This window comes from Leishmania mexicana, chromosome 9 (genome assembly GCF_000234665.1).
Source record: "Leishmania mexicana MHOM/GT/2001/U1103 complete genome, chromosome 9".
Classification (NCBI taxonomy): domain Eukaryota; phylum Euglenozoa; class Kinetoplastea; order Trypanosomatida; family Trypanosomatidae; genus Leishmania; species Leishmania mexicana.
Window position 1 is genome coordinate 1 of NC_018313.1, and position 21,367 is coordinate 21,367.

The 21,367-nt window shown below is 53.8% G+C and overlaps 9 protein-coding genes across 9 annotated transcripts; all 9 read left to right on the forward strand.

Annotated features, from left to right (window-relative positions):
- Window positions 1-2,189: 2,189 nt before the first annotated feature.
- LMXM_09_0003 (conserved hypothetical protein) lies at window positions 2,190-2,624 on the forward strand (the record flags this gene model as incomplete). The annotated part of the gene is made up of 1 exon (XM_003872632.1): window positions 2,190-2,624. The coding sequence occupies one exon, from the start codon at window positions 2,190-2,192 to the stop codon at window positions 2,622-2,624; it is 435 nt and encodes a 144-aa protein (XP_003872681.1).
- Window positions 2,625-3,235: 611 nt separating this feature from the next.
- LMXM_09_0005 (conserved hypothetical protein) lies at window positions 3,236-4,357 on the forward strand (the record flags this gene model as incomplete). Its single annotated transcript, XM_003872633.1, has 1 exon — window positions 3,236-4,357. The coding sequence occupies one exon, from the start codon at window positions 3,236-3,238 to the stop codon at window positions 4,355-4,357; it is 1,122 nt and encodes a 373-aa protein (XP_003872682.1).
- A 661-nt stretch (window positions 4,358-5,018) lies between these two features.
- Window positions 5,019-5,342, forward strand: LMXM_09_0010 (conserved hypothetical protein; the record flags this gene model as incomplete). Its single annotated transcript, XM_003872634.1, has 1 exon — window positions 5,019-5,342. The coding sequence occupies one exon, from the start codon at window positions 5,019-5,021 to the stop codon at window positions 5,340-5,342; it is 324 nt and encodes a 107-aa protein (XP_003872683.1).
- A 1,193-nt stretch (window positions 5,343-6,535) lies between these two features.
- LMXM_09_0020 (conserved hypothetical protein) lies at window positions 6,536-8,395 on the forward strand (the record flags this gene model as incomplete). The annotated part of the gene is made up of 1 exon (XM_003872635.1): window positions 6,536-8,395. The coding sequence occupies one exon, from the start codon at window positions 6,536-6,538 to the stop codon at window positions 8,393-8,395; it is 1,860 nt and encodes a 619-aa protein (XP_003872684.1).
- Window positions 8,396-8,842: 447 nt separating this feature from the next.
- Window positions 8,843-9,805, forward strand: LMXM_09_0030 (conserved hypothetical protein; the record flags this gene model as incomplete). Its single annotated transcript, XM_003872636.1, has 1 exon — window positions 8,843-9,805. The coding sequence occupies one exon, from the start codon at window positions 8,843-8,845 to the stop codon at window positions 9,803-9,805; it is 963 nt and encodes a 320-aa protein (XP_003872685.1).
- A 709-nt stretch (window positions 9,806-10,514) lies between these two features.
- LMXM_09_0040 (N-acetylglucosaminyl-phosphatidylinositol deacetylase) lies at window positions 10,515-11,264 on the forward strand (the record flags this gene model as incomplete). Its single annotated transcript, XM_003872637.1, has 1 exon — window positions 10,515-11,264. The coding sequence occupies one exon, from the start codon at window positions 10,515-10,517 to the stop codon at window positions 11,262-11,264; it is 750 nt and encodes a 249-aa protein (XP_003872686.1).
- Window positions 11,265-12,976: 1,712 nt separating this feature from the next.
- LMXM_09_0050 (putative endonuclease III) lies at window positions 12,977-13,753 on the forward strand (the record flags this gene model as incomplete). Its single annotated transcript, XM_003872638.1, has 1 exon — window positions 12,977-13,753. One exon carries the CDS (start codon window positions 12,977-12,979, stop codon window positions 13,751-13,753), a length of 777 nt encoding a protein of 258 aa, XP_003872687.1.
- A 628-nt stretch (window positions 13,754-14,381) lies between these two features.
- Window positions 14,382-14,777, forward strand: LMXM_09_0060 (putative RNA-binding protein 5; the record flags this gene model as incomplete). The annotated part of the gene is made up of 1 exon (XM_003872639.1): window positions 14,382-14,777. The coding sequence occupies one exon, from the start codon at window positions 14,382-14,384 to the stop codon at window positions 14,775-14,777; it is 396 nt and encodes a 131-aa protein (XP_003872688.1).
- A 2,069-nt stretch (window positions 14,778-16,846) lies between these two features.
- On the forward strand, window positions 16,847-20,548 carry LMXM_09_0070 (putative RNA helicase; the record flags this gene model as incomplete). Its single annotated transcript, XM_003872640.1, has 1 exon — window positions 16,847-20,548. One exon carries the CDS (start codon window positions 16,847-16,849, stop codon window positions 20,546-20,548), a length of 3,702 nt encoding a protein of 1,233 aa, XP_003872689.1.
- Between the last annotated feature and the right edge of the window lie 819 nt (window positions 20,549-21,367).

The following is a 21,367-nucleotide window of genomic DNA, read 5'->3' on the forward strand; positions in this document are numbered from 1 at the left end:
CTAACCCGTACCCTCCCCCGTACCATAACACACGCACACAACAACCTTTAATAGACCACACACACCAAGTCACAACAACACCCGTACCCTAACCCTAACCCTAACCCTAACCCTAACCCTAACCCTAACCCTAACCCTAACCCTAACCCTAACCCTAACCCTAACCCTAACCCTAACCCTAACCCTAACCCTAACCCTAACCCTAACCCTAACCCTAACCCTAACCCTAACCCTAACCCTGACCCTGACCCTGACCCTGACCCTGACCCTGACCCTCCCCCGTACCATAACACACGCACACAACAACCTTTAATAGACCACGCACACCAAGGGATAACAGCAACGCAACCACAGTCATAACCACAACTATCACCATCACAGTTCTACCTCACACAGGTCTGCATATAGCGCATCAGCAGCGCAAACAACCCACAATACACAGAAATACGGCAGCAGTTTAAACGCACACAACAGGCAGTGTAGCTAGCGGACTCGTGCAGCGAACGCCCCCGGTGATGCCCTACCGCGTCATAGGGGCAGTGCGAACAAGCGCACCGGCACACACACGCACATAATAACCAAAGCGCGGCGCGTGGAGGAGAGCATCCCAGCGAATATCCGTTTCTTCCTCTGTGTCTTTAAGGTTCGTATTTCTCATCACGGCAGCGCACGTTTCTTGAGAGATTGCGGGGCGAATGAAAAGGTGATAAAATGAAGGGAAAGGGTTGCCGTTTGACTGCCGAAAGCGGAAAAAGTTACCGATGAGGGGGGAATTCAAAAGGCAAAACCCTGTGTAACTTTTTGCGTTCCTGAAGAGCAGAGGCGTCCCACACATGGTGTGGCTGTAGGCGGGTGGAGCGTGATTGGGAATTTTTTCGGAAAGATGAGAGGATTGTAGAAGGCGAATGGAAGCGAACGAGCGGCGCCTTTGGGAACGCACGGTGGTTACACAGGGGCCCCGCATCACAACGCCTGCGCGCGCGCGCCGCACGGCCGTTAGTTCAGTTAGTCCTCGCGGATAGGCGGGGCGCGACGCAAGCGGAAGGGGCGCAGAAACCCGTCACGCGGCCAGGGGCCGATGTACTGAGTATCGTGGGCGCCTTGGCGCGGCATGTGGAGATGAGAAGCGGGCAGACACCGTTGGCGCTTTAAGTGGGGCAGGACGCCGTCATGGAACCTGTTCTGACCTTCGTGAAACAGTGCGATGCGCATCACGTAATCCGGCGGTGCGCGTCACCAACGGCATTCCGTTTTTTTTTTCGCACACCCCACAGCATGCCCAACCGACATCGTTGTTGCAACCCCCCCCTCCGCCTTGTCCAGCGCATGGGGGTGTCACGGTGATTGGTCTGCTTTTGCCCTTTGGTGTCGGCACTGAAACGCCCAGTGGGGGAGACAAACACATGCACACACACCGCTCAGATCGGCGTGGGTCTGACAAGCGCCATCGCTGACACCAGGACACTTACGCATGCACTGAAAACGATAGCTGGGACGCGTGGGCGTCGCCAACTTGCCTTGCGGGTGGGAAAGGGGTGATCTTTGTTTTGGGGTGCCAAGGCCGCCGCACCCGATGTGGAAGAGGCCCTGCCACTTGATGCGGGCAGTCGCGTTTTGGGCGTTGGGCCTGGCACAAATTAGGGCGGCCTGTCGCTGTTGATGTCGTGCCCGGGAAACTTGGCGAAGCCCATGGGATTTACCACGCGCCCGCAGAAAAGAGAAAGGTTTTCTTTGACCGGACAGCGGGAAGCAAAATCATTCCCCCCCCTCATTCCGTGTTGGAATGACTTCTCGGCAACGAAGTCCTAATTTGATGCATCGTGCATGGTGGAGGAAATGAGGGAAAAACGATACCATGAGATCGCTGGGCGTTGGTGAATTGTCGCTTCTCCGCTGTGTTTTTGATACCCCACGCATCAGGAGAGAGGATTAAGGCGGACGGAGGTGTTCGTGTAGCGAATTTGGTGCCTGGACTTGGTATACGCATGGACCCTGTTTGGGTGGGGCGGCTATTTGTACGAGGAATATACCCATGTGCGACGGCGGGCGGCACGAAAAGGTCTGTGATCTTCTTGAAGAAATATCTTAGAATGCAACTATACCTCCTCCTCCTCTTCCATTTTGCATGTTTGGTCATTTTTCGGTCACGCTTGTTAGCGGGGTAGATTCAACTTTTTCTGTCCACAGTAATGGAGAAGGAAAGCACTGGTTCGACAGGAAGCGGCGCTGTCAATCGCGAAGTGGCGCTGGAGAAAATATTAGCAGAGGAAGTGGCAAAGCGATGTGAAGCAGAGCGAGAGGCAGAGGAATTGCGGAGACAGATGCAGCTGCTGGAAGCAGAAGTCCTTGATCTGCGACGAGCCCGCGGCGCAAAGAAGGGTTTTGTTTTATGCACATCTGCTGGCCACGAAGGCGCCGCCGCACCAACTGCTCGTGATGCGGATTGTACAGAAAATGGAGGCTCTGCGCTTCACAATGAGATTAATCGGCTGAGGCAGTGTGTGAAGCGGCAAAATGCCCTTATCGATGTTCTGCGCCGGCAAAAAGTTCTCCTTGAAGCTAGCGCCGCTATCAATATATCTGTGCGCGACTTTAACAAGCAGCTGGAAATCCACAAGGTATAGAATTGTTTGTTTTTTTTCTTGTGGGTATCTGTGTACTCCCACTAAGGATCACCTCTGGGATGCAATGCTTACGGTGATTCTTGTTCATTTGCATGTGCTACGCTGTGCCAGAATATCGGAGATGTATTTGTGTGATGGAGTACTCATCTCGGGGCTCTTTTTTTCCTTTCCACTTCAAGGTGCGAAATGTTCGACGGCTGCCGCCGCGAAGCAAACAAAAAAAAAAAGAAAGGGCGAAGGAACAGAATAAAAACAAAAAATTGGACAGCGAGAGTGCTCGAGAGCTTTTGGATGAGGATGATTACTTGTCCAAACGAGCAGTTTCTTTTTTTTCCGACTGAGACGCCTACTGTTATGAAAAGTGCTGCTAAAAGGTGCTCAGAGGGATGCAAAGAAGGAAGGCTGCTGTGAATGGCACCAGTGCATATGTGCTACAATGACAGGGCTTCCTCCGATGAATTAGCCCCGCAAACCCACGCGGGCAAAGATACTGTGTTCCAGTTTCTTATCCTCAATTTCTACAACCTCTTTGAAGTTGGGCGTTCGTTTTCAAAGCAAGTCCTATTGATGATGGTGATAGGCTGAGCGGAAGCCCACCAACTTTATCAAAAATGACGTGTGTTACTGGAGACGATACCGGTATTGTGAAAATATGGGACATCTCGAAAAGCAGCGGTGCAACGCTCAAGTTCTCATTTGGTGAGCAAAGCCGGAAACGCGCCATAATGGGCATGTGCTGGCAGGATAGTAGCACGTCGTCTGTAGCATTCTCATCGAATGATGGCGTTCTTTCTGTGCTGGACCTCAACGACTACATTGTCAGCTCCTCTGTGAAGGCGAACACCGTCGCAGGGCTGCCCAACGCCATGTCGTTTGTGAAGGGAAAGCTTGTTCTTGTCTCGAAAGATGGCGAGGCGAGCATCTTCAATAGTGATCTCACACCATCATTGTCGCTGGCGGGCAACGGGCCAATCGATGCGCTGCATATCCACCGTAAGTTTGGCATGGTTGCGATGGGCGGTAGGGAGAATGATCTGTGTGTCTACGACTTAGCTTCCGAGGCCCTGGAGGAACCCGTTTTCAAGGCGCGAAACGCTCGAGACCACATTTTAGATGTTCCATTCCCAGTGTTTGTGACTGGCGCGTGCATTGTCAACCCGTATGTTTTTGCCACTTGCACTGCGTATCATCAGGTACGGTTTTATGACCGGCGTTCGAATGACCGACCAGTGCAGGAATTCGAGATTTGTAGAGAAATTGAACGGCGCCCGACAACAATGCTGCAATGGAATGCGAACAAGTTCCTGATTGGAGAGGCCAGCGGCGACGTTCACTTGTACGATACCCGGCGGGGTTTTTGCTCTCGCGCGAAACTGCGTGGCGGTGTCGGAAGTGTAAGGTGCATGTGCAAGCATCCCGCTGGTCATCAAATTCTTGGTGTCACGGGGCTGGACCGCAAAGCGCGTCTGTACCACGTGCCGACGGGAAAGTTGCTCATGTCAGTGTACGTAAAGCAAAAGGCAAATTGCTTGCTGCTTGACAAACAACTGCCGCTGAGAGATAAAGTTGCGGCGTTCAGTGGCGTCGTGAACACGAAGCAGCCTGAAAAAGCCAACACGCTAGGAGATGCTTTGTGGGATGACATGGACCCGGTGCTGGATGATCTCGACGAAAAGGAAATTGTAGGGGACGCTGCCGCCGAGAACAGGCGAAAAGTGCACCGAAACGAGTGATTGAGCTGAATCGATGTTTTTTTCTGCTTTACAGTATTGGAAAAAAAAGTGAAGGATCTATAAATAGGGCGAGTAAGGATTTTATGTCCTACTGTGAGAGCAGAGTGACGGAAACGCAGCACCGAGTTCCATAGTCTACTTGTTTTGCGCGATTAAAGAGTAAAACTGTAAGTTGAAAAAGCTACACATCAGTACCGGTGCACTCATGCATCTTAGCTAGCAGGCTGTTTTCAGGGGTATCCACTGAGGGGCAGAAACGGTGCGTGCGATATTTCTGAAACCCATCGGAAGAGGACTGCAGCCGCCTTTTCACACTGGAAGGGATTACCTCAGCAGAACTGAAAATGGGAAATGCACCGCGGGTCAGTGCTTATTAATTCAGCACACATAGCAGTGCATTTCTCTTTTTTTTTGGTTTTCCGTCGTGCGGAGTACTTCAGTACTGTGCTTCCTGCTCACACATAGGTGATATCTCAATGTTCTACTCTCTTCTTTTACTGTTTCCTTTCTCTTCTTACATGTGCACTTGCTGTGGGCTAAGTTCACCAATCGTGTTTCTTGACAAGAAGCAAACACAAGTGTAGGATTGTCGCCAGCATACAGTTGCAGTGTTCACCTGGTCTTCTTTTAGCACACCACATTTTTATCTTGCATCAAAAACATGGCCTCTTGCCGCAGTGGCCGGCTCCCGATGCCAGATGATCCGCTGTTCAACTCGACGAACATGCACGGTCTGCGCCACAGCAGCCGTCTTGCGGGTCTTGGCATGCTTGCCGTGATTTGGATTATGTACGAAAAGCTGCGTCACTCACACCACTACATCACTTACAAGGGCCCCGAGAACCCGTTCGCGCGCATTCGTCATCGCCGTTTCCCTGGTGGCGCGTTCATGTTCGGCTGGGGTAACAACGGTCTGAATCGGGATTGTGGTATCAAGGAATTTGAGTGCTGGGCCGGTTACACAGGTAAGGAGTACACGTACTAACTTCATGCCCCCTCGCCGTCTACTGTTCAGCCGGTGTATAACACTCTTTTTGTTTTTGTGCCCTAGGACTTGTAGTTAGGTACAGTAGCACTGGAAGGTGTTGCTGGAGTGCATCAAAGAAACGGAAAATATGCTTTCGTTTAGTTTTATGCTGAGTTATGGATTTGTTTATGAAGCAAAAAAAGAGAGGCGTAGTCCTTTTATTTGCATTAGTCTACACTTCGGTGCCTTTCGGCTGTAGACCCTTGATACGTGGCTGCTTTTCAGCAGAACATGAGGGACAAGACAGTGCATGCTCTGTTGGTTTTCAGCACGCACACACACCGCATGGAAGGTGATTCATGGTCGCCTGAGTGGAGGAGGATCGACGCCAGTTGGTAGCTAATCTATTGCCTCAAATTCATTTTTCCCCGAACTTCTGCTGCAACTATTACCGGTCTCTTTCTCTTTACTTCTCTCTTTCTCGTCATCAGGAAATATTCCGTTACCAGAATCTCTGCACCCCTCCTTGTGCACAAATTGCTTCCTTTGGGGGATGGTGGCACGCGCTACTCTTACAGAAGAAGCTGCTGCCTCGTCCCTTTTATCCCCAATATAGAAGGATAGGCGTTTACGATGAACAGAGGTGATATCGTGCGGAAACAACAACAGCCATCAACCTCTGCCTACGATCGCGACAAGTTTCTGGAGGCGATGGAGCGGTACTCGAACTACGTGAGCTCGTGGAGTTGGTTGATCGGCGGACCCTCTAGTTATTTTGTTGTGGAACCGGAACAGTCGTCGGCTGAACCTTCGCTTTAGCAGTAGCTTTTTGTTGTTGCTGTTGAATGGGCACATGTTCACTGTGGTAGTTTTCAGGTAGTCTCTGCTCCGCGTAGGAACGCGCTTCATTTGGTTTCTCTCATAGCTCACGAGGCTCCGTCTTCAACAAAAAAAATGTACAAAGGTGTAGTCGTTCATTGAATTGAGAGCGGCGAGCTGAGTCTACTAAAGTTCTCAGCTTGTGGGCATTGCGCTCGCTGGAGTCTCCATACTTGCCTTTTCCCTGGATGGGTGCGCTTATTCATGACGCGCCACCTTCCCCTGGTCATCATGTTACCGATGGTTTTCGTTCTACTTGAAACGCTGCTTCGGTCACCTGTCATTTTCGCTCGCTTCTTTTTTTCGATGAGTAGTGCAGTCTCTCCAAATCCATGGACGCAAAGGAATTTGTTCAGCGCTTTCCAAAGTCGGCCCTCAGCGCCAAGCTTGTCTTGTCTCTGGAAAGCACAGAGCAACGGGATTGCGTTGTGTCGCTCATTGATGACGCCGTTTACTGTGACTCCTGGGAGGCGTACTTTGACTTTGCCGAGCGCAATAATGTTGCCATTACGGAGGATGTGGCGCTGGCTGCCGTGCAGGCAGTCGGATTGGATCCACTCAGCGCCCCTTTGTGGGTGAGGGCTGCGGCCTGCTGCGAATCAGTGGAGTCGCGAAAGAGCCTGTATGAGTTTGGCCTCTCGGTTCCGTTACATGGCTGGCAGCGCCTCTTCGAGGAATATCGCCGCTGCACTAACGGCCATGAGGACGATCACGCGCTTTCCGAAACCGAATGCTGGTGTGTATCCAATGTGTTGACAGCGGAGAAGTGGCCAGACCGTTACGCCAAGCTGGACACGGACGCTGAGGCCGAGGAGGTCCGACAAGCTTGGCTTGAGCTTTTTTCTTGTATGCTGACGGGTCTGGCCGCCACGGTGATTGCCAGAGACCTACAGTTGCGGCGGATTGAGCTAGCAATGCGTCAAATGTGCAGTCAGTTGCCAGGGGATGACTCATGCTGGTACCAACTTGCTCTCTTTCAACTTCGAATCTTGGAGGACGCCGAGGCGGCGAGGAGGACTGTTGCGAGCGGGATAGCAGCAGCAGGGCCATCGTTCGCCTTGGAAAATATTGCTTCCGTCGTGGATGGTGTTGTGGGTGTCAGTGACAGCAGTAGCACCTCGAGCGCTGATGCGCTCAGTGCAACAAAGGCGTTGATGCAGCAGCGCCGTGCTGCGGAGGAATTGGCGTCAGATGGGGTTACAAAAGACCGGGTGCGTGCTTTGCGCTCGGTAGGAAAGGCCGCTGCTCAACAGGGGCTTGGCGATTGGAAGGTTTTCTCGCAGTGGCGGTGCGCGGAGGACATGGCAGTCCACGACACCAAAATGGCTGCCAAGGTGCTGGAGAACGGCATGATCTGTTGCTCGCACTCCCCCACTGATGCCCTCCTGTTGGGTAGCGAGGCGGCACAGTACCACCTCTTGCAGCGTCACGAGCGCGAAGCGCTGGGCTACGCGGAGCAGCAGATTGAGCAACAGGCCGGGCTGCATCACCGCGGCAAAATCATGGCGTCGTGGAACAGCCTTGTGCGTATTGAGAGCCTCCTTGGTCTGAGTTTTTCGAAGGCGGCAAAGCGGCGTGCAGAGCTGTTTCCGCAGAATCGCATTTCCACGTTCATGGAGAACTGCAGGGTCGGCGACTACTTGCCGTGCGACAAGAGTACCTTCCAGTGGGTCCGCTTCGTGGAGGACTATCAGGTGGACAAGGCATCCGTTGAGGAAACACCTTTTCATGGAATCGCCCCCCCTCGGAACAAGGCGGTGGCGGTAAAGCGTGGGCAGCAGGTGGAATGCGAAACACCTGACGACTCGCAGTGGGAGCCTTTTGTGCCGCCGCCCAGCTGCTTGCCTTCTCGCGAGGAAGAGAATCCTGATGATGTCACCGGAGTCCGAGAACTGCGCGGAAAGCTCGTATATCGCGTGAAGGTGGACTCGCGCACAGCGGCACGGTGCCAGAGAGAGAAAGCAACGAGGCAGCGCTCCAAGACGGGAGAGAAAGCCATCGAGCGCGGCGGTGCTCTCGGGGCGCTGATGCGACGTGTGTGTTCAGTGAATCTTACGGCTGGCCAGACGAAGCGGTTGCAGTCGGTCTCCGCAGATTGGGTTGTTCACGTGCTGACCGTTTCAGAGCTCGATTTGGAGCGGACGCTCAAGGAACGCGCTGAGCGACAGGAGAGTCATGACATGTCTGTGTAAGAAGAGAAATTCTAGAGGAAGGGGCACTGGGTGCTGACGCAGAGCACAGAAGCTGCGTAAGGGATCTGGGCACTGCCGTCCCTCGTTTATCCGGGAAGGTATAGTGCGCGCTAGTTGGGTATCCTCATGTGATGCTCATCTTATGGGGCTGTGCAGTGAGGCAGCCGACCAAGAAGCAATGATGCAACGGGAAAGAAGACGAGCAAAGGCCCCCAAGTAGGGCCATGCACGCGAGGCACGCTGAATAAGTCATGTTATTGGTACCAAAGGTTTCTGGCTCTCGATCTACACCTCTCTCTATGCCTTGCTCTCAGTTCTTGCAACGCGTCCTTTCCTCTTTCCTCCTCTTCCGGTTTTTGCTTCCACTTGTCGTTTTCTCTTGCCGCGTCTGGCGCACCACTGTGGATGCGTTGTGACTGCCAAACTGCATGATCGATATCAGATGTCATGATGCTGCAAGAAGTTGTCACCGGTGAGGCGCTGCGTGTTTTAGGGTGCAACCCCTTCGAGGGGATCACCACGAAAACGCGTCTGCGGCAGCTGCTGCAGACGCACCAAGGCAGAGACAAGCTGTTCAAAGTAGCACAGTATTTGCTGCGCATCCGGCTGTGGTGGAATTCCGTCGACTTCAACGTGAACTACGTGCCAGGTGCGAATTTTTCCCGAATGGAAAGGAATCTGATGACCATCATAAATAGCCGCCGCATGTTCCGCCTCGGCCGTTTCTTTGGCGAGTTTGTCCGGATGCGCGTAACGCTCATTAAGGCATCAGAGCTGGTATACATTCCGGTGAACGGTGGCCAGTGGGTGGCGTTGTTCATTCAATGCCAGATGCTGCTAGATATGCTGGCGAGGGGTTTGCTATTCGTTAAGTCCTTGCTGGAGGACGTTGCCTTTCTCGTTCAGAAGGGCTTCTTCCACAGTAACGTAGCTGGCCGTCTCATCTACTTGGCAACGCGGTGCGGACTTCCCGTTCTCACAATTGACTTGTTTCTGAATACGCTGCGCCTTTACCAAGGCATATTAGACGCGTCCGCCACCAAGTCCTCGAATGAAATCATGTTCTCAAAAGACTCCTTCTCTCTTCTGTCCAAGTATGACCGGGTAGATAAGCTGCGCCGCAAGTTGGCGTCCACGACCGATGAGGAGAAGCTGAAGGAGATAATCAAATACCAGCAGCGGGCGGCGCACGACACCAACGATAACGTCGTATACGTGGAATCGTATGCTCAGCTGCTGTGGACCGACTTTGAGCTGCACTGGATCTGCGTAACGGAGGCAAAACTGCTGCTGGACATCTTTGTTGCTCTCTCAGGCCTGAGAGGATGGAAGCTGCAAGGGGCTGTGAGTACCGCAGGTTTGTTCTCTGGGTTGTGCTCCGTCTACCGCGTATGGACGTACGGCCGCTAGCTCTCGCCTAAACCCTCGTCCGCCCGCTCTTGTTGTGTGTTGCATTGTTCCTCAACTTCTTTGTTGTAACTTCAGTTGAAAAGTGATGGCTGACTTATATACATTTGCCACCTAGTTCACCTATGCCTCTCTGCCCTCTTCAGTTTTTTTTCACCTTTTCACCTGGACGAATATTCGCGTCCTCCTCCTCGTTTCCCTGTTACTTCAGTGTGCTTGAGTGCTCTTTGCTTGAAATATCGATCTTTTCTTGCGCCGGCACACGGTGCCAAGGAGTGCATGTCGCGCGCTGAGGCGAGGCAGGAGGGGGGCGGGGCCTATTTGCCTCGGGGTTCTCCTCACCATCAGGTGCTGCGGAGCAGCTAGTGCTACCACGCGTCGCTTGAGGATCATCATAAGGCGGTGCGTACTGGATTTTATGTGGATTCACTCAACCCTCTGCTTTTATCGGCCTCCACATGACCTGGGCGCCGGGCACACCTCTCCAACCCCCTGCTCACACAGAGACACTTTCCCACACCCACGCCTGCTTCTCTTTGTTGGTGTTTTCTGCGGTGACCTTAATTTTGTGTCATTTGACAAAGCACTCCGTTTTCCTGTTGTGCTAGTGCTGAAGGCTAGCGGGATTACGACGCGGGCACACGTGCTGTGGCTTCTCTATTCTTGTCACTTGGGCTGCTGAACTGGACGCCGGCGTGACAGGGGCCGCAAAATGCATAGTATCACAGTTGTGTGCATCAGCGTGGTGCTGGCGCTGCTTCTGCTGCTGTGGATGAAGGTATCGAACCTTGCCGGGGCGTCTGTTCGCAGTGACGTTCTGTTTGTGTTTGCGCACCCGGATGACGAGGCAATGTTTTTCACGCCACTCCTGCATTCCCTGCGGGCACAGCGGGTCACAGTGCATTTCCTGTGCCTGTCCAACGGTAACTACGCTGGGATGGGAAAGGAGCGTGAGAAGGAGCTCTACGCCAGTGGCGCTTTCTTCGGGGTGCAGCGGCGTAACATTCGAGTCGTCGACCACGCCGACTTGCAAGACGGAATGTGTAATATCTGGAGCCCGTTACTTATTCGCAGGGAGATCGAGTCGTACATGCAGAAAGCGGGCAACATCAGCACCATTGTTACATTTGACAAATACGGTGTCTCTGGCCATCCTAACCACATCGCCGTTCACAATGGCGTGCGGGAGCTCAAGGAGAACATGCCTCCAGGGCTCCTCCACCTGCAACTCAGAACACGGAATCTGCTGTTGAAGTACGTTGGACTGCTGGCGGTTCTTCCTTATGCCCTGTGGTCATCCACATGCGTTAGTCGCACCAGCTTTGTCGCTGTCATTCCACCCGCATCCGCCTGGGAGAGCATGGCCGCGATGCGCAAGCACGCCGGTCAGCTTGTCTGGTTTCGCTATTTGTTTGTCATTTTCTCTTCGTACACGTACGTGAATGAGATCGAAGAGCTCTAGCTGGCGGGAGGGAGGGAGAGGGGGCGGGGTGCAAGGCGTGGCAAGACTGCATAGAGCAGAGGGTAAGATGATTAATGAGCCGCTGTCAGCTGAAACTCACGTGCACGAGAGCCTTCTGCTCTTTTCGATTTGGGGGCTTTTGCATTATTGTGAAGGACACTGCTTGTCTGTTTGTTTATCCACAGGTGAGAAATGTTTCCTTGATGGACTGCCTTCGTGCCGGAGAGAAATAAATCCTAGTGGCGTTGTGCAGTCCAGCAATCGAAACATGCGCCGGACTTGCTTCGAGTGCTCCGATTGCGAGTCCATAGTTGAAAGCTGTGTATCCGTTTTTCTTGTTTCGCCTTCGCCGTACATGGGGGCTCAGGCAGCCGTGTGCGGCACCTCGCTCCCCCTCCCCCTCCCCCTTTTTCCCTCCCGTTTTCTCGCTCCTTTCCAAGCTGTACCATCTTGTTTCCCCTTCGGTTGACTGCTCCTCTCTTTCTCTCTGTTCGCCCGTCGCGTGATTTCTCGCGCTCATTTGTTCATCGTGAGGGACAGATGCCGAAGACAAGTTTTCAGACGCTCCACGTGGGGGATATTGCCACGACACTGACTGGTGCGCATGGCCTCCTGTTCGCGCTCCGGAAGATTGGCAGACTGGCGTATAGCAGAAGCGACGCTTATCGACAACTGCTGCCTGGCCGCTTTACCGACAGTCCGTGTGTGTGGCGGCGGCAGCCTAACCACGAAAATTAGACCAAGAGGTTTAACTGGCTTGTTTCACGGAAGCTGAGCGTCATGGCACAAGTGACCGTGTGCGCTGCTACTCTGACGGAGCTCAGTGGCGAAGGACTCACCCCGTGAAATGTCCGACGTATGGGAGAGGAAGAGCTAGTATAAAAAAAAACAGCACATTTGCAGCATGAACGTTGTCAATCGAAAGGCGAAACACATTGTTCACGTTACGGGAATACTGTTTCGAGAGTATGACGGCAAGGAGCTGCGCGATTACGACCTGGTTGTTGCACTCCTCAGCATGGATTCCAGGATGAGAATTGTGTTCTATGCTGTCGCCGACCACCGGGTAGTTGGGATCGGTGTGAATGTACGTGTGCACCGCGTTTCGCAGCGCCCGGACTGCTAGCCAAATAGAGCCAAGTCCTTGGAGGGCATGCGTAATGCACTCGAGGGACTTCAATTGCTGCATGTGTTTGGTCGACGACGTGTGCGTCTTTGCGCTACCTGTCCGAAAAAGGTGATACTAAAGCACAGCTGTGTATAAGGTTGGCCACAGACTCTTTTTATCTCCTGCTCCTACACGGATCTGCTGAGGTCGATGCCCGGTCTTTCAGAGTCCAGCCGTTTGCTCTCACCCAGTCCCATGTGTTCCGCGTTGATTTAACTACCTTTTTTTTATTGCCACTCCCCTTTCCTTCTCTCGTACTGATGTTGTACCGCTTCACATATGCGTCCTCTGGAAAGCGAATCCGCTAGGCTATAGAAAACGTGGCAAATCCAGCAGCTAAGAATCAAGGGCTTGCTGTGTCGCGTCGTGCCTGTGGCCTCCCCGGAAATCGCTTGACAGCCGCACAGCACTGCATACATTACCACAAGTGATATTTGGATGGCGTTCAACTGTCTACATCGCCCTGACTGTCGACTTCATGACTCCTTTTTCTCCGTACCTACGCGCACTCTGAAGGAAAGACGAACGAGCGGGACTGTGGACCATGAATAAACGCTCCTTTACCCCGCCGTCGAATTGGGGGCAGCTTTTCGCGCGCCTGGAGGATTATCGAAAACACTTAAAGGCCCCGGTGGACACGATGGGGTGCCACCGCCTCCGCGACGAGAATGCACCAAAGGAAGTTCAGCGCTTCCACACCTTAGTGGCGCTCATGCTCAGTGCACAGACAAAGGATGTCGTGACCGCGGCTGCGATGGATGCGCTCATCAAGCGCGGACTGACTGCGCAGTCGGTTCATGCGATGACAGAGAGAGAATTGGATAAGCACATCTGCAAAGTCGGGTTTCACAATACGAAGGCGAGGAACATCAAGGAAGTCGCTGCGATTCTCATGAAAGACTACGATGGAAAGGTACCGCGAGAGTATGCGGAGGTGATTGCACTGCCCGGCGTCGGCCCCAAGATGGCAAACCTGTTTTTCCAAGACGCCGATCACCGCGTTATCGGCATTGGCGTCGATACACATGTGCACCGAATCTCGCAGCGTTACCGGTGGGTACCAAGCACTGTGAAGACACCGGAGGACACGCGCAAGGCGCTGGAGTCGTGGTTGCCTCTGGAACATTGGGGAACCATTAATTCTCTCATGGTGGGTCTCGGCCAAACAGTATGCACCCCACTCCGCCCGAAGTGTGACATCTGTGAACTTAGCGGCATTTGCCCAAACGCGTTCAAGGAGACACAGCAGAAGCGCCTCCGCGCAAAAGGGCTCCTGGTGGAGAAAGAGGAGCCTGTGTCGCACAAAAAGCGGAGAAAATGAACGTAGTGAGCTGCTCTGCACTTTCACCAGTGGACGTGCCAATCGAACTCCCCTTCACCTTGTCACCAGCGAAGGTGTGCTCGCTCGCACAGTGCTTCTTTGTTGTTTGCATGCACTTGTCATCGTCGTAATACGTATCGGATGGCACCATTCCGCTGAGGAAGTAATAGTTTTTCTGTTCCTCCTCCCCCAGTTGAGAACAGGGGTGAAGAGGATCCCAGCGCCGGTGTAGATGGGCCTGTGTGTGTGTGGTGCGATGAGGCAGTGACCGTCTCACACCTTCACGTGCTTTTAGACAAGATCGCGACTATGCCCTATTTTCGGCAGTTGTCGCGTGCGCGCTCGCCACGCGCCAGGGAAGCGATGCCGCTGATGACAGCTCTCGTATATAGCCCCCATCGCTGCTTGTACTTCGCATACTCTCCTCTCTGCCCTTTGGAAACTTGGGCCTGCATTTCTCATTTGCGCTTTGTACACTACCAGATAACTTGAAGCTTCAAGCGTCCAAACCTATTAGCAGTTCTCTTCTTCGTTCGCTTCCTTTTTGTTCTGCTTTCTCAGTGCTCTGCCGTTCTCTCACCAGAAAACCGACGCCGGGAACAAAAAGAAACCACTCAGATCTCCAGCCATGTCTTACCCGTCTCCGTTCACTCGCAATGTGTACATTGCCAGCCTGCCAGAGGACTACTCCGAGAAGGATCTACTGGATCTCTTCTCTCCCTTTGGCCGCGTCATCTCCTGTACAGTGAAGTACGACAAGGAAACTGGACGGTGCAAGGGGTACGGCTTCGTCTTATTTGAAAATGAACAGGATGCGTTGAACGCCGTGATCGCGCTCCAGGGTCACTCCATCCAGAGCACACGCGTCCAGGTGCGTTTGGCTCGTCCGGAGGCTTCGGCAAAGAAGATGTATCCGGTGATGATGCAGCAGCAGCTGATGAGTGCGTGCATGCCGTACCAGCCGGTGTACGTCATGTACGTGCCGTCGCCCATGTACAGCCCGATGTCGTTGGTGCAGGGTTGAGGAGTGCACGGGCGAACGTCGACGCGTCTTCTGAGGCGTATCCGGCCCGCTGTGAACAACGTCACAAAATGACAGTTCCATGCAGCGGGAAACGGCCTTTACGTTTCTGAAAAGTGGCACAGCACCCTCTTTCATTTTTTCATATTGCTGGTCCAAGTATGCATCCACTACATCCCTGCGTACTCCATTCAACTGAACTTATTGATTTTAGCGTTTACTCTCCAACTCGCACCAACTACTTCCTCGCATTTTTATCTGTCCTTTGTCTCTCTTTTGTATCATGCTCCCGTTTTTCTTTTCTGTTTCTCTCATTTTTTTCTGTCAGTTTATTTGATGTGGATTTCTAAGCTTTATCGGTTTCCATCTCTCGCTTGATTTTTGTTCTTCTTTTCAGTTGCTTGTCTTCTACACGAACTCGGAAAGTCGAAAAAAAGAAGTCCTTTGGTCAAAGAAAAAAAAGAACGCCATACATACCGTCGTCCCCCCCCCCTCCCTCCCCGATCCGTGTGCGTCACGTCACAAACGGGACGAAAAGCCACCGGAGTGCCTTTGCTGTGAGCAAAACTGAAAATAAATATTTGCCGACAAAACGAGGCAGAGGAAGGTTCTGAAAGATACGGTGCGAGTAAGGTAAAAAGCGAGTGAACCCAATAGAGAAAGAGATTACTCGAAAACAACAGCGATCAAGTGCCAAGCCAGAGGAAGAGACGGAGAGCGCCACCTTAGTTGAGAGGCTGTCTCGGCCTCTTTCCAGATCTTCCTCTTCTCGCGTGCATTTTTTCTTTTTGCCTTCTCTTTTTTCTTCCTTGTGCTTCGCAAGTCGTTTTGTTTTGTTCATACTAACGCACAGTGATATATGTCCCGTGTGCACTCCAACTGAAACAAAGAATCTCAACAGAGAGGGAAAAAATACAGCATTCAAAAGAGATACACATTTATTCAACACGTACTTTATTTGGAGGGAAGAGAGCGTAGCTCCGCATCTGAAGTTATCTGTTTCTGACTTCCTTGTCCCCCCCCCCTGGCCTTCAAGTATCGTTGGCACGCTGAAGACAGAAAAAAGTGCTGGGACAGGTGCAGCCATGACAGAGAGCGTGCGCATATGTTTGTTTGCAGATACAAGAATAACAAAAGTAAACGAGCAAAGAAATGTGCCCAACTCGCAACAGAGCTTCTTTGAGCGTGTTTAGTCTCTCAACGACCAATGAAACAATAAAGTAGCCACACCATGAATTCCGACACCGCGACATGCGACACATGCAGCACAGCGGCAGATGAAAGAGCTAGTGTGCTCTTCAAGGATACTGCGTGGAGCCACAGGCGAGCACCTGCTGTGAGGGAGCTGTGAAACGTGCCACCATGCGCCTGCGTCTCATCACCGACGACTCAACTCATCGCGCTCAGTGCCGTCAGGTGTTTATTAGTCTGCCACTCAGCCGTCGTTGTACACCCCCTTTTCTTCTGCGCGAACGCCTGTAGCTGCTCTCTGTTCTCCCCCTCGGCTTGGCTGAGGCATTCTTTGTGTCCGTCTGTCCTTGCCATGCTACTCGACTGCCACCTTCTTTTGCAGCCTTTAATTCGACAACCCCTTTCCTACCGGTTTGCATCTCCTGTTTTCCTCCTGAATATCTTCATTTAGAGCACTGTTCGCTGCGCCATTGTGCTCAGTCTTGACCGAGCACCGAAAGTCTCCCAGCTTCACCCGCAAGCAGCAACGGTGATCTTGCAGTGCTGCAACTGTTTCCACATACATCTCCACGCGCGCATAGGTCAGCAGGAAAGCATCGGCGAACCTCTCCCGGCGCCAGGAAGACTGTGACGCAATGGGACCAAACCGACAGCGGAAACCACCAAATCCGGGCCGTGGCGGCCGGGGGCGAGGACGAGCGGCGGCGGCACCTGCCGGCGCATCGACGAAGGCAGCCCCGTCGATGATTACCAACGCTGGCAGAGACCTCATCATCGATGTACTGCATCACGCTGCCACGGGAGGCAGCGTGCCAGTATCTGAGAAGCACTTTGATGCCAAAATCTCTTCCCGCATCACGTTTCAGCGCAATGCGCCCCTTATGCCCTCTGAAATCCTGCAACGGCTTTATGAGGGCTTGGGTTTTCCGCGAGACCTTGTCACGCAGTACCTGGCGGACCTCGCTCAGACGGTTGAGGTGCCGTCATTTAGCGATGTAACGGAGCTGCTGGATGAGGCCGGGCCTTTTCAGTCGTTTCTAGTTCACAGCTGCTTTGAACTTTTCAACTGCATGACCTGGTTCTCGCGTGAGGAGAGCAACGACAAGGTGAGCCCCGAGGAAGGCGATGCGATTCTAGAGAACGAGATTGGCACGATTGAGAGTCTCTTCAGCGACAGTTTTCTTGGTCGAAAGCACTTTGACGATGACACAAACGACCGCGAACTGTACTTCGGCTTTCGCACCGCTTATGAAAAGCAGTTGCTCGTAGTCGTACGCTTCCCGGACTATTATCCGACAGAGACGCCGGTCATTTACGTGCAACCGCTCCGCAGAAGCTCACCCGAGTCGCTGCCAAGTCTTGTCGTGGCGCCGTCGTGCACGAAAGACATTTCGGCCGTCGACAGACGCGCCATCATGGATGCAGCCGTGCAGGCGATTAATGGGTTTGTGGGTGGCGGGTGTCTGATGGCACTTATCTCCGCCATTCACGGCGCGGTGTCATCAATGGAGGAAGTGCAACCGGCCTCGTCGACGCCGCCGCTGAATAGGGACGCGGGAGCAAAGGAACGGTCTGCGGTGCAGCAGCAGCGCAAGGCGTTCCTTGGCGCTCTCACCGGCAACAGTGCGGCCGACAAAAAGGCCACCGAGGAGTCCGCAGAGGACGAGGAGGATCGCTTCATTCAGGTCTCGATGCCGGAGAGGGTCGAGTTGGCGACCGTTGACGCCACCAAGGTTGATCGGGAGACGCAGCGCCGCGACTTCTTAGCGTCCGATGCCGCCCTCGACGTGACTCTCAAGTCCTCGTGGGAAAAACTGAAGACAGAGGGTTCTCTGCGCAAGGCGCGCGACTCGCTCCCGGCACACAACGTACGTGAAACGCTGCGGGCGGCCTTACAGAAGCACAACACCGTCGTTATTGGTGGTGAGACGGGTAGCGGTAAAACAACTCAGATTCCACAATTCCTATACGAGTTCATGTGCGAGGAAGGACATGGCAGCTCGGCTAATATTGTGTGCACCCAGCCTCGTCGTCTTGCTGCCACCTCCGTCGCTCTGCGCGTCGCCGAAGAGCGCGACGAAGCGGCTGGTGGCACAGTCGGCTACTCGATTCGCCTAGAGAACTGTGTATCCAAGAAGACGCAGATCACCTACTGCACCACAGGTATTGTGCTGCGACGGCTGCAAACAGACAAGTACCTTGGTCGTGTAAGCCATGTGGTCGTGGATGAAATTCACGAGCGGGGCGTGGATACGGACTTCCTGCTTATCCTGCTACGCGATCTGGTGCGGCGACGACAGGATCTCAAGGTGGTGCTGATGAGTGCCACGATGGACTCGGAGTTGTTTGCACGGTACTTCGATGGTGCCCCGGTCATCTCCATCGCAGGACGCACGTTTCCAGTAAAGGTGATGCACTTGGAGCAAATCATCCCCGAGGTCAACTACACCCTTGAGGAGGGATCGCCGTTCGAGAAGATTAGCGGAGACAAGGAGACGCGACGGCGCAACACGCGCAAGAATGTGCTGAACCTCGACTTGGAGGACGTGGAGGAGGACGTGGAGCGGGAGAAGACGCAGCATAGGCTCGCACAGGTGGTGAGGGCGTCGCCTAAGACACTCGACACACTTGCACGCATGAACTATGACGTGATCAACTATGAGCTGACCGAGTACATTGTGGAATACATCGACACCGCGCTGCGTGTGCCAGGCGCAGTGCTGGTGTTTCTCCCTGGCATGGCCGAAATTCAGCGATGCCTCGAACAGCTGAAGCTCAACCCCCGCCTCGCCAAGTCGTGCCTCTTCTACAACCTGCACAGTTCGCTCGGGTCGTCGGAGCAGCAAGGAGTGTTTCGGCGGCCACCAGCCGGTAAGCGAAAGGTGATTCTGGGCACCAACATAATGGAAACCTCCATCACCATCGACGACGCTGTCTACGTCATCGACACCGGAAAGGCAAAGGAGAACCGCTACAATGCCCGCAAAAGCTTGTCTGAGCTTGTCACGGTGAACATCTCCAAGGCAAACTGCCGCCAACGACAGGGTCGAGCGGGCCGTGTGCAGGAGGGCTTCTGCTTTCGCCTTTTCACCGAGGCGCAGTTCGAAGCCTTTGACGATCACCAGCTCTGCGAGATGCACCGCGTGCCGCTGGAGAGCCTCATTTTGCAGATTTACGCCCTGCACCTAGGCGACGAGGTCGAGTACTTGCAGAAGGCGCTGACCCCTCCCGAGGAACGCGCGATTCACAGCAGCGTCAAAGTACTGACGACGCTTGGCGCGCTGACCGCGGAAAAGCGACTCACCTCTCTCGGACAGCACCTCGCCAACCTACCTCTTGATGTGCGTGTGGGCAAAATGATCATCCACGGTGCGTTGCTGCAGTGCATCGATCCTGTGCTCACCATTGCCGCCTGCCTCGCCACGAGGTCGCCCTTCATTGCATCGGTGGATTTTCGCACCGAGGTGGAGAATATGCGGCGCGCGTTCGCCGGAGAGACGCTCTCGGATCAGCTCTCCTCGTGGTTCGCCTACAACAAATGGGCGTCGGTCCTGCAACAGAAGGGTACCGCCGCCGCACGCAAGGTGTGCGAGGACTACTTCTTGTCACCCGCCACACTGAAGCAGATTGAGTCTACGAAGCGCCAGTATGAGCGCTACCTGTACGAGGCTGGCTTCCTAGACAACGCACCGAGCTCGCATGTGCCACCCTCCAAGTTCATCTTCCCACCCTTCACAACATTAGACGATCGCGTATTTGAGGCGGGAGGACAGCACTTCAACGAGAACTCCACCAGTACACGCTGCATCTTGGCGTGCCTGGTCGCTGGACTGTACCCCAATGTCGCTCAGATGCGGATGCCGCGCGGGCATCGCAGCGTCGGCGGCGGCAGTTACGGGGGACGACACACTGTGAAGTTTGCCACCTTTGACGGGTCGGAGTGTCTGGTGCACCCCTCTAGTGTGGCGGGCAAGGAAACGGCGTTTTCGTCGCCGCTGCTCGTGTACGTGGACAAGGTGAAGACGTCGGCAACGTTCTTGCGGGAGGTGTCGGTGGTGGCACCGCTACACGTAATCCTGTTCGGCAGCGGCAATCTAGAATACCTTGCAAAGTACGAGGAGCTCTGCGTGGACGAGATGACGGGATTTAAGTGCCGCCAGGACGATGCGACGTTGCTGACGCATCTGAAAACACAGCTCGACTCCGCTCTGACGCAGAAGATTAACGACCCGTCGAAAACATGGGAGTCGATCAGCAGTGTGGTGGTCCGCGCCATCGTGAAGCTCCTCAAAGAGGACGGTGGGCGCGCTGGCGGGCTCACAATTATCGATCGCCGTCAGCCGCGGGAGCCGTTGACCGAGCCGCTTATACCGGAGGCGGCGGCGGTCCAATCCGCCGTTCCCGAGGACCAGCCCTTCAAGACGAACAAGTCTTGTTTTTTGTGTGGCGAAACCGGGCACGTGTCACGGTACTGTCCGCACAACAGCACGCATCACAAGGGTGGCCCCCCGGTTCGCTGCTTCATTTGCGGCCAGTGGCACTTTCCCCAGGATTGCACACTGGTGAAGGCACTGAAGCGGTAGTGAGATGTGGCACCGTGCACTTCTTCCTTTTCATCTGACTAGACAGTGCCTTCGGGGCATGGCCGTCTGCCGATTTCTCGCTCGCTCATGCCTGTTTCCTGTTTTCGTCTCACATCAGGTATTCTCTACCTTCGTTTCACGTTCCTGACGCTGCGATTGCAGCAAACGATTAAGCGTAATCCTTTCCCCTTCACGGACTCAGAGGGGGAGGTCGATCATAATGGAGCGCGACAGACAAAAAAATCGGCAAGGATTAGTACGCATGCGCGGTTGCCTGTGCTCGTTGGCGTCCACTCATCTGGAAGCGGAGGAGGTCAATGGCATCTGAAATGAAAATCCTGCTGTGCTCGAGGGGGAGGCGGATACACGAAGGGGGGATCACACTACCCTCTCGCTTAACCTCTGGAATCGCCGCGAAGGGATCGTGTGACTGCGCTGCTGCTTGCTTCTGTACAACAGCGACCACGCCTCTCTCTCTGGCTCTTTGCGCTGCTGTGCGTATTCGCAGCCCTCTACCTGCAGCTCTGGGAAACGTGACAAGGACCGCGTGAGCAGATGCTGTGGAAGCAGTCGCACAAGCACACACACACACACATGTACGCCAGTGCCTTCTCTTTCTGTTCCTCTCTGCCGCGTTGTACTCGTCTCCATGCGTCTCCCCTCCCTCTGTCGATACTCTCTCTCTTGTAACTCTCTTCCTCCGGCATCTAGCTCACACCTACTCACCTGTTACATTCAGTCTTTTCTTTCGCGCCTCTATCCCCTTCCCGTTTCTCCCGAGCTCCAGTTTCCTCCGTGTGTTCGTGTGTGCGTTGGGAT